Genomic DNA, 18,291 nt, shown 5'->3' with positions numbered 1-18,291 from the left:
ACGCGGCAGAACTCTGGACAGCGCCTCGTGAGCGAGGCTCCAAGCTCGTGGGCAACCTTAGGTTTTCTGCTACTTCCTGAAAGCCCTGCTACGGTGGTGTGCTGTCTTCTTCCCTCCGACCACTGAACCCGGGCAAATTTTTCTACTAGCCCTGCCCAAACGTGCCAGGGGTGGAGCAGCTCTTTCGCCTCTGGCGCGGCCGGGGAGGAGGGTCTCCGATTCTGGAAAGCCAGTCCTTGTGGATAATGCTTCGCTGGTGAAGAAAGAAAAGTTTTGGGGTCTGGTAGGGGGCGGAAGGGGTAAGGAGGATAGTGGAAGAAAGAAGGTGGATGGTTGGTTTCCCTGTCTGATCTGGAAGGAATGATGACCGAGGAAGGATGTGCACCAGCGGCCAGATTATTGGGAGCCTCCTGGTGCTCTCTGTGCTGGAGATAGGGCTGGGGGTGTCCAGCGTGGCCGTGGGAGCGGTCAGCTTCAGCCTGGCCCTCCGAGAGTACAAGCCGCAGCTCGGAGACTCGTCCCCGGTATGGAGCGGGGTGTGTGTACGTTGAGCCATTTCACTCTCTCTTTACCTCTTTACGGTGATGGTCAGTGTGCGTGCGTTAGTCACTTCCTCCCTGGGGAAGAAAATCATAAACCTCCTCTGGCTTGCATGTAGGTTCGTGTTGGCAAGCTATGCCTCTTTGTGTTGTCCTTTTAATTATTATTTGTCTTTTTTAAATTACCTGAGCTTATTGCAGAATGAAATGGCTATGTTTAAAGTTGGGGGAGGGGATAGCAGTTTCCACTGGCTGATTTTGCAAAGAGCTGACCAGTAGTGCTGATTAGGGTGTCAAACCTATCAACAGCAGACTCAGTTTCTCGTTCCTTTCAGAAGGAAAATCAAAAGGAGCAAATTACAACATTTTCTTGTACCAGGAATGAGCAGGGGTAGAGGTTGTGCATTTTTCTCTGGGCAGCAGTGCTCAAGGCACACTAAGGCAACACTAATATGCCAAACAGAGAAACGTGGTGTGAGTGTGGAAGGAGCGTGTGGGCACGTTTCATCCCTAGTATTGGAACCACAATAACACTGCTGTTAGTTTTTTTCTTATTAATTTTCTGAAAATTCTGCACATCTGAAAATGCTTTTGCAAGTGATAGGCAATAAGTTAAACAACCAATGGCATGGTATGTACAACATTCTAACTGGAGAATAACTCAGCCTAAAGAGTACCCAGCTGCTCAGAGAAACATGTCATAATTTCCTTTAGGTCAAATAGCAGACCCACCAAACTTCTGATTTATTCACTTAGATTGAATCGTGAGCAAAATCTTAGAGGTCCATTCCTTCCACTAAGAATCAGTGAAATAACTCAGCACTTCCTGGTGTAGGCCTAATTGTGAAAAAAAAAAGTATTTTCTTCTCCTTCAAGTCATATAACTTCCATATCCTTCATGGTTTCTAGCTTAATCTACTTTTCTGTGTAATTTAATAGGATGATATTCTATATGACTGATAATCCACAGGTGTAATTACCACCCATGGTTTCCTTACTTGGCTTTAAGCGACAGAGAGATTGATTACTTAGAAGTTCAAGCAAAATCATTCTGAATGCTCTAGCATTCTTAAAACTGGTCATTTGGAGAATTAGTTTTTATATTTTAATTGTTCAAAGTAAGGAGATGTTTTCTAAATTGAAGAAGTGAAAAAAAATAAGAAAGAAAGAAAAAGAAAAAGAAAAATGATGCTCGGTTCTAACATTGAATTATTCCAAGAATGTTTGTTCTGAATTCAATAATAAATTACTACTAACCTCCAAATAATTAATTACCTTTTTCTTTATCAAGTAGTATTTATCAATGTACATATTAAATTTCAGTATGTGAATGATAAACGGCAAACCTTTAATCTGGTAATTCTATACCCTGTATGCGATAGTGATTATTTGGAGAGAGTAGTTATTGTTATTATTGATGTTGTTCTTGTTATATAAATAGAAAGTGACTTTAAAACTTCTATTGGACAACTATCAAAATTAAATTTAATGTCAATGTTTAGATATTGGTTAGGAGGGTGAAACCCCTAATACTCCTCAAAGCATTCCCCCTTTGAAATTCAAGAAATAGAGTGAATAAATTTAGACTGTCTCTAAATAATTTTAAAGAGTCCAGTTTACCTTTAAGAATAAAAAAAAGTTACATCAGTTTAGTATTATGTAAAAAAAAAATGAAATAATTTTTCTTTCCTCCGAGCCTATTTAATACTATGTAGACTAGTTGACATGTGTATGTATGTACAGAAAAAAAATTTTTAATCAACTCAGTGAAAAGCAAATAAATGAGTCATATCTATGTAGTTGTTATCATAAAAAATCATTTTTATTTTTAACTGGTTGTTCAGAGTAACCAAAATACACTTGGGTCCCCGGAACAATAATTTTGAATCCTATTGTCTTATCCAGTAAAGTCAAATAATACATCTGACTGAATGAATGGGTTTGAAGCTAGAATTCCTAAATAGTTGGTCATTTTTATAGACTCAAGTAAAAAAAATTAATCTGTGATTGCGAAGAAATAAATATTCAGTTGGGACCACTGAGTTTAGCAGATTATAGGCTGATCAGCTAATTTTTTTGTGTGTGTGCTTTTTTTTTTTTTTTTTTACTTTTGGGAGGTCATTTTTCATACAGTCTGAATCATTTCCCAATTCTTTCAATGATAAACTCGTATAACCAATATTTATAGAGGGCTTACCACGTATGAGGCACTGTACCATTTACCACAGAGAATATAAAGATGAATCAGAATGCTGTCCTCAAAAGGCTACTCCCTAGTGGAGAAAGTAAGATGGGTACATAACTAAGTTTATTAGTAGTGAAAAATTAGTGTGGTATAATTTCTCAGAGAGATATAGAGGCAGATGAAGTGAAGAGAGATTGGAGTAATCAAAGAAATATACATGGAAGAAGTACTATTTTCATCTTGCTCTTGAAAGTTTATTGGAATTTGGAATTAATGTATCACAGTGTTAATTAATGTATTATGGTATGAGGTCTGGAGTCAGATTACCTGGATACAAATCACAGATCTACCATTTACTAGCTGAGTGACTAGCCAGTTTCCTCATCTATACACTGGGAAGGATAATAGTATCTGCCTGTAAGATTGGTAGAAGGCTCACACAAGTCAATGCTCTTTATAAAATGCATGGCAGGATATAAGCGCTGAGTAAATGTGAGCAGGTAATACTGAATACACAGAAAGGCAATGGAGGGTGTAAGAAAGGAGAGTCTTTCAGACAGCATGGACGAAGGCAGAGAGGTGGGACAGGAGAGCATGTGAGCCAGGAAGAGTAGACTCTGCTATTTTTCTGAGGCTGTGTATTAGTGGTAGATAAGAATGGAAAGAGTGGCTGTGGCCATATCGTGTGATGCCATGTTCCAGTCTGAGGCAACAGATTTAGTTCCTCATATTTTAATAATAATAATAATACCAGTTATCATATCCCAAGGACACTCCAAGGAGATGGACAGAGAAGCTAGATAAAATTACGAATCTCTTTGGAAATTTATGAATTAAAAATCTGCATTATGAATTAACATGAGATGGGATTTTACAATAATTAACCTTTCAGGAGAACCATAGTCTATAATCAGAGTTTGTTTTTATCGGTGCCAAGACATTTTTTGTAATCCACTAATATCATTATTACAAGATTTCTGAAATCAATTTTAGAATTAAATGCAAATAAAAGCTGTGCTACGAAGGGATTATTCTTTATTTATGGACCCCAAAATCATAAGCCTTTTATCTAGGAAAAGTACACTGAGGGTTCAGGCAACTATTTTGTTTATGTGTTCCCAAACATCCAAATACAAAAAAAAAAAAGTGGCTTAAAATAAAATAGAAGCAAGATAAAGGGCTTAAAATTCATAAGACAGATGATTACAAAGACTTATTTTCGATCACTATTTCATAATTGGAAAAGGAGTGATTCCTGTGGCCAGTCTTAAAAATATGGACACTTAGAAGGAAAACAAATCACTGAATTATAATATAAAAAAAGAGAGCTATAAATGCCTTTATAACATTTTTGGTTCTTCTTGATTCTTTGTTATGCCATATATAGTCATCTACATTGAAAGCACAAAATCCCAAGATGTAATTGTTAGACAACAGTGAATGAACCATTAAATAAGCTGCTTTGGTAGAGACATAGCCACTAAACCAAACTCATTGCCATTGAGTCAATTCCAACTCATAGGGATCCTATAACTGCTTCACAGGGTTTTCAAGGCTGTACTCTTTACAGAAGCAGACTGTCACATCTTTCTTCTGCAGAGTGGCTGGTGGGTCGAACTGCTGACCTTTCGGTTAGCAGCCCAGCACTTTAACCACTGCATTACCAGGGCTCTTTGGAAGAGACATAGTCATGTGAAATATAATGGAAGTGTAAGAATTACCGAGTTAAAGAGACAGGACTATGCTTCCAAGTTTCTGTATGATCTTAGGAGAGTCAATTTTCTCAGCCTCAGTACATCACCTCTAATGGGAATGGACTGGACTTAGTAGCATACATATTCCTGGATCCTACAGAATCTCAGTTTATTGCTCTAGGTTGGCACCTGGGAACCTAAAGATTCAGTTGCTGGTGGCCAGAACAACACACTGAGTTGCGTTTGATATATAACATGTTCCAATTCCATCAACCTATATTTGATAATCATTTTGCAAAATTTAACGTAGTAAAAGAAGTTCTCTAAGCCTAGTTGCACCGAATGTAAACCACAAGATAGCCTTCTAAAATATTAAAAAGTCCATATCTAATCACATAAATTTTGAGTGATTCTTATTTTTCCAAATAATAATTGATTTCTATATTATAACTTTATCTGTGTAATGAGTATGAGTGAAATTTATAGCATAATCAAGGCACACACCTGTTCTGTGAACTCCTGATTCACAATTACTTGACCAATAGAAAGACTGTGTTCAAATTCGCCTACTATACATTCTGATTCCTACCATAGCAACACAAATAAGATACTGTATCTAAAAAACTGCTCCAAAGTATTATTTTGTATTTACATCTGTCAAATGCATTTAATTAAAAACAAACAAAACAATAAAGAAAAAAAAAAAAACCCTGCAAGCAGTTACTTCAAATGTATACAATTCGAAGCTAGTGTGTCTATGACCAGACAATTTATCCTTTTTTTCCCCAAGGCCAAAATACATAAGGGATTCATGAGATTAAAACACTACCCCTATCTTCAGAAAAATTTTACACAGATAATCTTTTATGCCCTATTTTAGAATTAAACTTAATTATACAAGTAATTCATAAATACATTTTTTCTTTCAAAGGGTTAAAAAAAATCAAAACAGAAGTTCCCTTCCTTATCATCTCCTCAAAATTAACAATTATAAATTTGGTGTATAGTCTCCTGCACATTTTCCCAGGCATAATAAGTATGGTTTGAGGCCTATAAATCAATTTTTCATCAAGGTTCTAAATATAAGGAAGCCCATTCATGGACTCTGTAGAGCCAGGTAGTGTATCTTTTCCTTATATGACTCACACTGTCATTCTCAAGTGCTACTGATTAAGTGCTACTTGTTTTCTGGTGAAATGGAGTCATTATTCAAGGATCCACACTGTGTATCCAAAAACATATAAGTAGATGTCCACTTCTGGTGTTGATTGACAATGGAATGATGGAAGAAAACTCGTGAGTTTTGCCTTTATCTAATGAGATTTTCTTTACTTTAGATTTCATCCATTTATAATTGGCACATGTTAGAATTTCTCTTCAGAGCCCAGGACAAAGTCTGCTTTGAGATTTTGGCCTTCATCCAAGGGTATAACTGGTCTTGAAGTCTTTGCCCTAGAAACATTAGGGATGCATAAGTGATGATATTTGCATCCATCACCCACTCATTGATAGTTTGGTTGGTATACACATGATCAGAGTAAAGTCAAACTCCTTCATCTGGATTATTTTTTGCATAAAAAGTTCGAGTTGGGTCTCTGTATTGGCTTAATTATTAGCCAGAACCCCCAATATACGTTTCCAGTGTTGACAAGCAATTTAACATTTTCTTATATACACTTAGACCTCAGCTAGCACTTAATGTTATTAGTAGATGGTAGACATGGCTCAGCCATCCAACATAAAAATTCCTATCTTTGGCCTTAATAAAAACTAGAATAGATTTTGCCCACATACAAACACACACACACACACACACACACACACACACACACAAACACCCACGGGGGGAAAACTCCAACAACTCTATGCTCGAATGATGGTGAAACATTTTACTTGTCATGTGAACAAAATTTTATTTCACTACTAAATTTTCAAATATGCACACATGCACATACACATAGTTTTTTTTTTAAAAATCTATTCATTCAAATGGTCTTTTTATACCTAAATAACCAGACTGAGGGTTAGTTACAATACTTAATTTAGTTGTCTTGATAATTTAGTCAAATTACTAGGAGGCCACTTTGCAGATAGGTGTTTTAACAAGCCAAATGTACAATGCCCAGATTAATTAGGTGATAGTATATGAAGACTCATTTCGCATACTTCTAGAGAAGAGAGAGAGAGAGAAAATTGTGTGTGACCACTTTCCTCTGTGATTTACAAAGCTTCTGGTTGATGCAGAGATTGTGTGTCATTCAAATTTAATGACAATCAGATCAGATTCAGACATCTCATTCAACATAACTGTGGCACTAGGTAAGTTTTTTTTTTTTTTTTTCCCACTACTTAAAGTTTATTTGTACAAGGAGAAAATAATAGTACATATATCCTGGGGTTGTGGTGAAGCTAAGAAGACAATGCATATAAAGCTTTAGGTCAAAGCCCGGTGCAGAGAACGTTAGCTGCCGCCTTTTTCTACTTCCCTCAGGTTGCTTCTTCACCTCCGGGACCTACAGCCTGCGCTTTCGGAGTGGAACACTGGCTCTCACCCTTTCTCTAACACCTTTAATCAGCAGGAGCTTGTCAGAAAGGCAAAATAAACATGCACATCAGTATCTCTAATAAAGAGATTTAACATCTTGGAGACTTGGATGGTTTTGCTTGAACTACCTGAGTAGTTTTTAAAGCAATGTTTATTACATGTTCTATTATTAACAGATACATCCAATATGTATTTTAATTTGGTCACAATCTATTATTAATTATTGGACAAAATGTAGTCAAGGCAAAAAAAAGAAAAAAGAAGATACCAGGGGTTGAGTAGATCGCCTTGGAAGACAGGGTGACTTGATCTATTTATCCTGTGGAAATAATACTAGACAGATTTATTAATAGTTATCTATGGTCCAGGTGCTTTGAAATACATTATTTCCAATATTAACAACTTCATGAAGGATGTAGCATTTTACAGAGTTTAGGTAAAAAACAAACAAACAAAAGAACTTTCCTAGTGTCACATTGTTATTTAATCAGCTGAGCAGCAGAGTCAGTATTTAAAGCTAAGTCAGTCTTATTTTAAAGTTAGTGCTTTTCCTACTCCACTTATGAAACTTAGAAAAATTTTAGGAAAAAGTCATTGGTACATGAGGCCTGACCTCATTATTTGCTCCCTACACCTGAATGTATGAGTTAGGCAGGATGGTATAAAGGCCAGGTCCCATATATTGTTTTTATCTATTTTCCAGAAGAGAGACTGGCATGGTCAATTGGTCAACAAGCACATCCTCCATGTTTTCAGAATATTGCAATCTAAGACCAAAAAATCCAAACCCATTGCAGTCGAGTCGATTTTGAGTCATAACGACCCTGTAGACATTGGACCTAAATTGTTCCCATCTTCAAAGCTTAACCCATAGCCTTAAAACCTAAAACTAAATCATCCATTTCAAATGATCTTTGAATAATATAAGGTCAAGTGAGTAAGACACAAGACAACAAATTTAAACAGAATTCAAAATGAAAGCTATCATTACCAGATGGTTAAGGTTGTTTCCTCTAGGAGGGGGAATTTCATATGAGCCTTGGGGACTGGTCAAGTTTCCAGTGGGCAGAAGACAGAAGAGGATGTACTACACAAAGCTATCAACATGTGTAAAGTCATGGAGGGGGCAATGAAATGAAGTATGTGGGAGGAATTGAGGAGACCAGCCTAGTTAGAGCACATATGTGTTCACATAAGACTGGTAAATGAAGATAAGCTAAATAAGGTGTCTAGCTGTAAAAGAGCCCTGTTCTTGATTAGGTTTGGTGAGCTCTGATGAGTAGAGCTTGATGATCATGAGGCAGTTGGGCTAGGTATGCTGCTCAATTCAAGGGTAAAACTCCAGACCTTGGACCCAATGTGTAAATCCTGGATTGACAGAAAGACATGAGGAAAGTATAAATCTACCTTCACAAGCCTAAGCACAACTTCAGGTGACTTCCCTGTTGATGGTGGGTTTGGAAGCTCATAAATTCCTTCTGTTCAATCATTCTCACAGCTGTCTAATATGTAAAAATTGGAGCTTATTTATTTAATTGGAGGTGAAAATAGGCTTTGGAACATTAAGACCTTTGTTTAAAGTCTAGCTGTAGTTTTCTCTAGTTGTTTAAACTTAAATGTGTTCCATTATCTCCAGGAGCAATCAGCTAGCTCATCTGAAAAGCAGCAATACTACTATTTATCTGGTAGAGTTATTCTAAATATTAAATGTAAAAATTACATAAAGGGCTTGGCACATGTTATCTATTCAATAACCATGTGTGGTCCATAATGACGACTGCATGCTTTGGCCATTTTCTGGAAAATCAATTTTTCAGTGTGTATTCAGTATTATTTCATTTATATACATTTCTGAAGGGGAGCTTATTGTAAACCACTGTTCAAACTGACCTTGGATTCTAGGCTGGATAACATTTAGGTTATATACCCTCCTTAGAAAATATGTGCTCTTCACAACTGGTTTTGAATATTGCTAGTAGTGAGTTATGATTTAGTGTACATGTCCCAGGATCCTAGGAATAATTTGTTTAGAGGTATAATTTTTGTTTGTTCTACTAATTAGAGATACATGTTCGATTTTCTCATTATTATTGGCTGGGATGTTAGAATTCTTAGTTCTTTCTCTACTTGTCTCCTGACAATTGTTTTCCTATATGGATTACTCTGAAGAATTAAAATAATAATGATAATAACGATGATGTTAATAACAGAAATGGCAACTTATATTTTTTATGTACTACATTGCCTGAGAATTCCAACTATGTTCATTGTAAGAGAACCTGAAGGGTTTTGATGATTTTCTCAAGATCAGAAAGTGAAATAAGTAATAGAGGTGAGATAAAAGCCTAAATTTACCTAAAGAAAGGTACATGTGTTTAGGGGAGGTGGGACGACAAGCAATTACTAGGAGTAAGTTGATAGTTGTCACTGAAATCCAATAGAAGCTGCATTGAGGTTGCTAGTGCCCTGATTTGGGGGCAAGTTCATAATGCTTTGACCCTCTGTGCAGCTGCAGCTCATTTCATAACTGGCTGGCATTCAAAAACCACCACACATGCCGGATGGACAGTTATTTGTTGTGTTGACAATTCTTGGGAAGAGCATAATTTCCACCCCCTAGTCCTCTGGGGTCACTGACGATTTTCAGCTCTGTAAGGACAGGCCACAAATCATAGACTCAAAACTGGCATGCACCCAAAAGAATTTTTTTCTTTCTTCTTCACCAAATTCATCGTCTACATTTTCAACTCTGTTATCATTTCCACATGTATCAAATTGTGAGCGTTATATTATTTGTATAACAGTATCTAAATTCATTTTATTCATACAATCATCCCTCAGTATCTGCAGGGGATTGGTTCTAGGACCACACCACCCCCCTGCAGATACCAAAATCCAAGAATGCTCAAGTCCCTTATATAAAATGGCATAGTATTTGCATATAACCTATGTACATCCTCCAAAATACTTTAAATCATCTCTAGATTACTTATAATACCTAATACAATGTAAAGGCTATATAAATAGCTGTTATACTACATTGTTTAGGGAATAATGACAAGAAAATAAAAGTCTTTCCCCACCACCCCAAATATTTTTGATCCTCACTTGGTTGAATTCACGGATGTGGAACCCATGGATACAGAGGGCCAACTGTATTTGACATGAAAGAATCTTAAATATAAAAATACAAACAAAAATCATGTAAACTGGAATAACCTGCATTAATGTAAAACTACCTTAAACTATACACAAACATGTTAAATTGTTTTTGTGAAATACATTGTGCAGAGGTCCTAGTAATGTGTGTGAAAAGTTTAAGCTACCAAAGAAATAGAACATTATTGATAATATTACCTATACCTAGATTTTTGTTATTGATTGTATTTCCTTTTACTTTCCTTCAAAAGTAACCACTATCTTAATTTTTTATATAAATTTGAATTTGGGTAAGATGATAAAAAACATTTTCTACTCAGGAGATAAACTCTTCTGATTTTATTACTGCTGACTATCTATGAAATAGTTTCTTTTTAAGGACTAATATGAGTAATAAGTAGGTCTGGTGGTACAGTGGTTAAAGTGCTCTACTGCTAACCAAAAGGTTGGCAATTCAAACCATCAGCCACTCTACAGGAGAAAGACGTGGCAGTCTGCTTCTGTAAAGATTTACAGCCTTGAAAACCTTATGGGGCAGTTCTACTTTGTCCTGTAGGGTTGCTATGAAGCTAGGGATCAACTTGATGGCAGTAGGTTTGCTTTTTTGGTTTTTTAATATGAATAATAACTAGATCTAAGATTTATGTGGACAATTAAAATTCAAATTTACTGCGAATTCAAAGTCCCCCTCACCCCAAATTTAAAAATTTAGTTATAATTTCCCTTGCCACTTTTAGAGCAGAAACAGCTCTGACATGAAAAAGCTTCATTTACTTAGCGTGCTGAAAATATTCAAAAGATTATTTTATAAAAAGAAAAACTATCTCAAAGTAGAACTGGAGCAGAACACAATGTATAATGCATTAAAAACAAAAAAAGAAAATGGCATTAAGTGAACACTGAGGGGGAGATATGAAGGAATGTCATCTTGAGAATCAAGGCTGAATTGTTCTGTGCCTTAGAGGGTTTGGGCTTCAGGCCAGTGGGGAGTTTCTAGGATGTTTGGATTTGGATTCATTTGGAAGAGCTTTGCATGTCAATCAGCTCCATGCCATGTCTGAAGACTTCTTTTGAAATTCATTCTTGTCTATTGTTGGTTTCCTTCAGTTACTTTTTACAGTCTCTGAAAAGGTTTCTCTCACTACCTGCTGTGCATTCCCATTTAACACTGTGGGATTTTTCTGTCCACCTCTCCCTTGAGAGCTGTGGGTTGAATCTCTGTATTTGCTGTAGTTGCCTCTTAGTCCACATGATCTACTAAGCCACCAAGATGGCCCAGTGCTAACGGAGGACAGTTTACCACATCAATATGTCTGTTTCACATTTCATCCTCTCGGTACTTTATTTTTTCTGTGCAGTTGATTATATTTGTGAAAAGTCATAGATCTACTGACAAAGATGTACATTTACTGTATCCCGGTTGAACTGGTTGTGAAATTTTCTGGACTAGAAGGAAGATGGTACGTAGATCGATATGCCTTCTTTATTTTCAGTGCTTCACTCTGTTGTGGAAAATAAGAGATTAGTTTGAGCTTAAAGGGAAAAAGAACACTGCATAATCAGCAAAGTTTTCCATGAACTAAGTTAAGAAAGGAATATAAATAGGAAAGTGGAAATGTGGCTTATTTTAAAGATGAGCATTATGCTAACAGTGCAGAAGAAATGAGAAGGTGAAAGCAAAGAACACGAGGACATCTGTAAGCCTAATGAAGGTAGAGAAAGCCCAAGGAATGGGGTGATGAGACAGCACAGCTCAGGACCTGGGACCTATGAGCAATACAACCAAATCAATGTTGAGGTCATTGGCAATACTTGATGGGCCTGAGCTTCATGATCCATACTGGGTTAGGAAAGTCAAGAAGTGGAAAGACAGTGTAGTATGGAAGAAGAACTCTGCTGGAAGTCAAGAGGGCCAGGTCCCTTTTCTCATTCTCATGAGCCAGATGCTCATTTTCCTCAATTCTCTTTCCTACAAGATTTAGTCAAGATACGTTCTGTGCTCTGAGTTAGGTCCTTAAAACATAGCTGTGAACAAAATAATCATGGTCTGTAACCTTCTGAAGCTCCATTTATAAAGGAGTATAGACAGTGAACAAATAATTACATGAATTAACAATTACAGGTTGTGACACTTTAAACAAGAAAAAAATATAGGCCTCTGAAAGAATGTGACAAGAAAACTTTATGAGCAATAAAGAAATCAAGAAAAGAACCTCTAAGGAAGCTATATTTTCTGAAGGATGATGAGGCATTATTTAGGTGAAAATGCAGAAGAGCAGTTCCAAGGGTAAAGACCTTGAGACAGGAAAAGATTAGTGTGTTTGAGAAACTGAAAAAAAGGCTAGGGTGATTAAAATCTAGCAAGTGAGAAGGAGGAAGGCGGTACAGGGTGAGGTGGAGGGGTAGACAGGGTTAAAAAAAAAACACATACGGTTTTATGCACGTGCTACAATATTTTGATTTTCTCGTAATTATAATAAGAGCTATTGAAAGCCTTTAACCAGAAGGTGACAAGATTATATTTATATTTGAAGAAGGTTACTCTAAGCTACAATTTAGAAAATGTATTACAATCAGATAAGTTAAGAAGTGACAAATCTACTTAGGAGGTAGTAGGATGTAGGATACAATGGCTACTTGGGTCAAAGTGGAGGTAACAAAAATAGAGAAAGCAGAGATATTCGAGATACAGAATTGATAAGACTTTGTGTTGGATTAGATGCCATTACAGAGGGACGTATCAAGGATGACTCCCAGATTTTGGAAGTGATAGGATACAGTTCTCATTTATTTATTTGTTTGGAGAAGTATACAATTAGGAAAGGAGCAACTCTGTGTGTGTGTGTGTGTGTGTGTGTGTGTGTGTGTGTGGTGTTGGGTAAGGAGAGATTAAGAGTCCACTTGTGACCCATTAAGTTAGAGATGCCTATGAGACATCCTGGTGGAGAATTGCTGTGGATTGTTAGATAGGTGATTCTGGAATTCAGAAGAAATATCTGTGCTAGAAATTAAAATAAGGAAGTTGCCTCTAAATATATGCTATTTAAAGCCATGTGACTTGGTGAGATCAACCAGGGTTATAGCATATAGTGAGAAAAGAAGGGAGTTCAGGTCAGAACTTTTAGTTACTATAGTATTCAGAGGCTGCCTAGTAGATGAGGGACAAGAAAAGAGATCGGGAAGTAGTAGCCAGAGAAGGATGTAGAAAACAGCAGAGTGTGGTATCAGAGAAGCCAAAAAGAAAGAGCTAACTTTTAAGATGAAGATTGAACATGGCCGTCATTATTTACCTTGTTGGGTGCTATCTATTCTATTCTGGTTCATAGTGACCCCATGTGACAGAGTAGAACTGTCCATAGGGTTTTCTTGGCTGTAATCTTTATGGAAGCCAATTGCCAGGTCTTTCTTCCTGCCACCAACCTTTCATTAACAGCCAAGACTTAAGAATTACATCACCAGGGCTCCTGTTGTTTACCTTGTTGTTGTTATCGTGTGCTGTGGAGTCAATTCTGACCCATAGCAACCCAATAGACTGCGTATAATTGTCCCAGAGTGTTTCCTAAGCTGTGATCTTTGTGGGAGTAGATCGCTTGGTTTTTCTCCCATGGAGACACTGGTGGATTCAAACCTCTCACCTTCAGTTAGCAGCCAAGCACTTCACTATTGTGCCATTAGGCCTCCTTATTATTTACCTTAGCAACAGTTAAAGTAAAACAATGAATGTATAAGCCAGGCTGAAGCAGGTTGAAGAGGAAAATGAGAAGTAAGAATGTGGAAATAACAAACGTAGAAGTTTGATTGTGACAGGGAGATGTTGTCTGTGCAGAGAGATGAAGCAATAGATGTAAAAGACTTGGGAAACATGAAGATATTTGTTTTTTAAGAGTGATTTTAGAATAATTTTTCATACTGATTGCTGATGTGAATAATGAAATAGTGAAAGTGTGAAGATAAAGTCTTCGAGAAAGTGAATTGTAATTGGATTTAGAGCTGAAATGAGAGGTTCCGCTTTGATAGGTTTCATCTTTGTCTTTTTTATAAAAGAGAGAGAAAGAAGAATATGAGAGAAGTTGTAGACATGTTGGCACATTAAATGGCAAATGACGAGAGGAGTCTCTCTGATAGCTGCTTTTCTTTTTTCTTTTTTTCCTGTCTAATCCAAGGCCTGTCAATAGCTGAGGAATAGGAATAGGAGTCTGTTGAGACGCACTGAGAAGGTCATTAAAATGTTTCTCTCCCTCTGGTTGTGAATTATAATTAAGCTACACAGTATAAAATGATGAATACTTAGAAATAATTTATTCTAAATTCATCTTTTCACAGATAAGTAAACTTAACTGCAGAGAATTTGTATAGCTGGTTAGTTGTGGAACCGGAACATGAGTTCATGTCACCTAATTCCTAGTCTAACACTCTTTCCATAGATGCCTCAAAATATTAAATATCCATAAGATAAGTGCTCAGTGAAAAGGAAAATGCAGTTATCTGGCTCCTGCCCCTAAATGAACAGGAGTGATCTCCCAAATTATTGGCACTGCTAAACTATGGCAAAACTAAAATAAGTATTGTAAGAGGTAACAAGGTTTGCTCCCAGCTGGAAGTTCCAAGGAAACAGCTTTCTACAGAAGTTTTGACATGTTCTCCATGGTGCTTTTCCAGAGCAACTGGGAAATGGAAGCTAATTTTTAAAAGTTAGCTAATACTTTCAAACTCACAAGCACTATTGATCCATTTAGGTAAGTAAGCAAATTGCCTTCAAGAAGGCTTTCAAAATAGATTCCAAAGCTCATTTGTCAAGCTGTGTACATTCAAAGAGCTTAGACAGAGAATGTCCTGCAGTTATGAATGTTGGCAATCTGAGGGTTTTCTTTTTAATTCAACATACAGGAATCAAAATTAGCAGTCAGGTTCAGTGCATGATTTGCCTGAAGTAATCATGAAAAAATATATGTATAAATATTATGCCTTCATTCAACACTGTTTAAAAAACTGTATAAATATGTTATAAAAAATAAAAACCCGTAAAAGGGCTACATTAAGAAAGGTAATCTTTTCTATAAATTTATCCTTGACCATAGATATAACATTTATTAGTGATAAAGAGAGCTGAGTTTACTAGTGTGAAGTTAAGAAATTAAAATATCAGTATGAAAGATAAGCAATATTCACCACCTTTATACCTCAGTAATTTATAACTAAGATAAAGGCTTTTATCAAAGGAACAGTTACTTTGAAGAAAGAAGTGTAACTTTAGCTCATAATTTTGCTAAAGCCTTCTCAGCTGTAGCCAAGGGGTATCATCAAACATTTAGGCCTTCAGACCAAATTACTGGGCTGAGGGCTGTGGGGACCATGGTCTCAGGGAACAACTAGCTCAACTGGTATAGTTTATAAAGAAAATATTCTACATTCTGCTTTGGTGAGTAGTATCTGGGGTCTTAAAAGCCTGTGAGCAGCCATCTAAGATAATCCACTGGTCTCACCCCTTCGGGAGCAAGGAAAAAAATGAAGAAAACTAAAGACACAAGGGAAAGGTTAGTCCAGAGGACTAATGGACCACAACTACCACAGCCTCCATCAGACTGAGGCCAGGATAACTAGATGGCACCTGGCTACCACCACTGACTGCTCTGACAGGGATCACAGTAGGTCCCAGACAGAGCTGGAGAAAAATGTTAGAACAAAATTCTAACTCACAAAAAAAGACCCGACTTACTGGCTTGACAGATACTGGAGAAACCCTGAATGTATGGCCCCCAGACACTCTCTTAGCTCAATAATGAAGTCACTCCTGAGATTCACCCTTCAGCCAAAGATTAGACAGACCCATAAAACAAAACGAGACTAAAGGGGCACACCAGCTCAGGGGCAAGGACTACAAGGAAGGAGGGGACAGGAAAGCTGGTAATAGGGAATTCAAGGTCCAGAAGGGAGAGTGTTGACATGTCGTGGGCCGTTAACCAATGTCATAAAACAGTATGTGTACTAACTGTTTAATAAGAAACTAGTTTGTTCTGTAAACCTTCATCTAAAGAGAAATTAAAAAACAAAAAAATTTAGGCCCTCAGATTTTCAGAGTAATCTTTTAGAGACACATAAGGAATTAATAAAACATCAAAGTGAAAATACTTGAAACATCAAGTCCAAAATACCTTTATAAAGCCAAGAAATCTACCGCTGTACTAAAATATGTAAGTTTGGGAGACATTAGGCAATGGGTCATCAGGAATCTTAGAAAAGCACAGAGTAAATTGCCTCTGGAGCTCTCACACAACTGAAACTAACTACTCTAGGAAAATGTTGCCTCTCTTGAATGATATCCGGAAGAAAACTTGCTTTCTCTTGACTTGTGGACATTACTAGAATGGGACATCATCTATATTTGCATAGTCTACTATAGTAGTCACTAGCCACGTGTGGCTATTGAGCACTTTAAATGTGGGTAGGTAGTCTGAATTAAGATGTGCTTCTGCATGCAAAAACTGGACAATGAATAAGGAAGATCAAAGAAGAATTGATGCCTTTGAATTATGGTGTTGGTGAAGAATATTGAATATACCATGGACTGCCAGAAGAATGAACAAACCTTTCTTGAAAGAAGTACAGCCAGAATGCTGCTTAGAAACAAGTGTGGTGAGACCTCATCTCACATACTTTGGACATGTTTCCGGAGGGACCAGTCCCTGGAGAAGGACATCATGCTTAGTAAAGTAGAGGGGTCATCGAAAAAGAGGAAAACCCTCAATGAGATGGACTGACACAGTGGCTGCAACAATGGGCTCAAACATAGCAATGATTGGGAGGATGGCGCAGGACCGGGCAGTGTTTCGTTCTGTTGTACATAAGGTCGCTATGAGTCGGAACCGACTCGAAGGCACCTAACAGCAACATAACTAATACATGTATTCTGGGTTTCAAAGACTAAGTATGAAAAAATGTACTCTAGCTCAAAACATTTTATATTGATTAAATGTAGAAATGATAATATTTTGAACATATTAGACTAAATAAAATATATTATCAAATTAATTTTATCTTTTTCTTCTTTAATGTGACTACTAGCATTTGTAAAGTTACATTTGTGGCTGGAATTTGTGGCTTATATTAGATTTCTACTGGACAGTTCAGATCTAGATACTTTTCAATCAACAGAAGTGATTAGCTGGTTAGGAAACTCTTCACGCTTTGTTTTTGTTTTATGGGAAAAGCTTTTAACACAACTTGAGTTATTAGTAAACTGGGCAGGCTGAATTGGCTTTGTTGGCTAGTAGAGGCACCAGAAACAGCTGAGTGTAACAGTGCAGCATTTCCTGAAATGGACATGCAAATTACCCATGGAACAGGCCATTTAACCTTTGTTTATTTATGGTGAAATTAAAGTCTCCATGTGACTTTAATTTTAAAGGGATTTCAAGTATCATGTGGCCAGTACCAAATGTGTTTGGAGAGAGAGGAGGCTTTTTCCCACTTGTTTGTTATTGTTATTATGTGCCCTTGAGTCTATTTTTGACTCACAGTGACCCCATGTGACAGAGCAGAACTGCCCCATAGGGTTTTCTTGGCTGTAATCTTTATGGGATCAGATCACCAGATCTTTCTCCCAAGGAGCCACTGGGTGGGTTTGATCCACCAAGCTTTCAGGTAGCAGTGAAGTGCTTAACCATTGCATCACCAGGGCTCCTTTTTCCTACTTCTACTAACCTGAAATTCCTTCATTCATTCACCCTTTCATTCATTCATCCATTCATCAACAAATATTCATTCAACTTTTTGTATGTGTCAGGCCCTAGGTTGGTGCTAAAGGCTTAAAGATTAAAAAAAAAAAAAAAAAGTTTAAAAAGCTGCACCTGACTAGGAAGAGTTCAAAATATTTTGGAGTGACAGATATATAATTACAATAAAATAGGATCATTGCATCTATGTTGTAATAGACTTGAATGTAATATGTCTTGTTAGATTCTAACTAGGAATGCATAGAGGTGTTGAAGAAGACTTCACAAATAAAGTTAATGTTTAACTGAATTTTAACATTTAAAAAGAAATTTTAATAGGGAAGAAGAAAATAAACATTTATTGAGCACCTTCCATATCCTGGTGGCATAGCAGTTAAGAGCTTGACTGCTAATCAAAAGATCAGCAGTTCAAATCCACCAGCCACTCCGTGGAAAC

At 36.8% G+C, this 18,291-nt stretch overlaps 1 protein-coding gene across 1 annotated transcript in view; it reads left to right on the top strand.

Moving 5' to 3' along the window:
* The first annotated feature begins 377 nt into the window (after positions 1 to 377).
* Positions 378 to 18,291, top strand: part of TMEM196 (transmembrane protein 196) — a 54,147-nt gene continuing 36,233 nt past the window's right edge. Inside the window, exon 1 of the mRNA XM_004377437.1 lies at positions 378 to 524. Within this exon, the coding sequence (XP_004377494.1) occupies positions 378 to 524 (147 nt within the window). The remainder of the gene's footprint in view (positions 525 to 18,291) is intronic.

The sequence above is a fragment of the Trichechus manatus genome, unplaced genomic scaffold (genome assembly GCF_000243295.1).
Source record: "Trichechus manatus latirostris isolate Lorelei unplaced genomic scaffold, TriManLat1.0 scaffold00050, whole genome shotgun sequence".
Classification (NCBI taxonomy): Eukaryota; Metazoa; Chordata; class Mammalia; order Sirenia; family Trichechidae; genus Trichechus; species Trichechus manatus.
The sequence above is the reverse complement of the archived record's forward strand: the minus strand, read 5'-3'. Positions and strand labels throughout refer to the sequence as shown.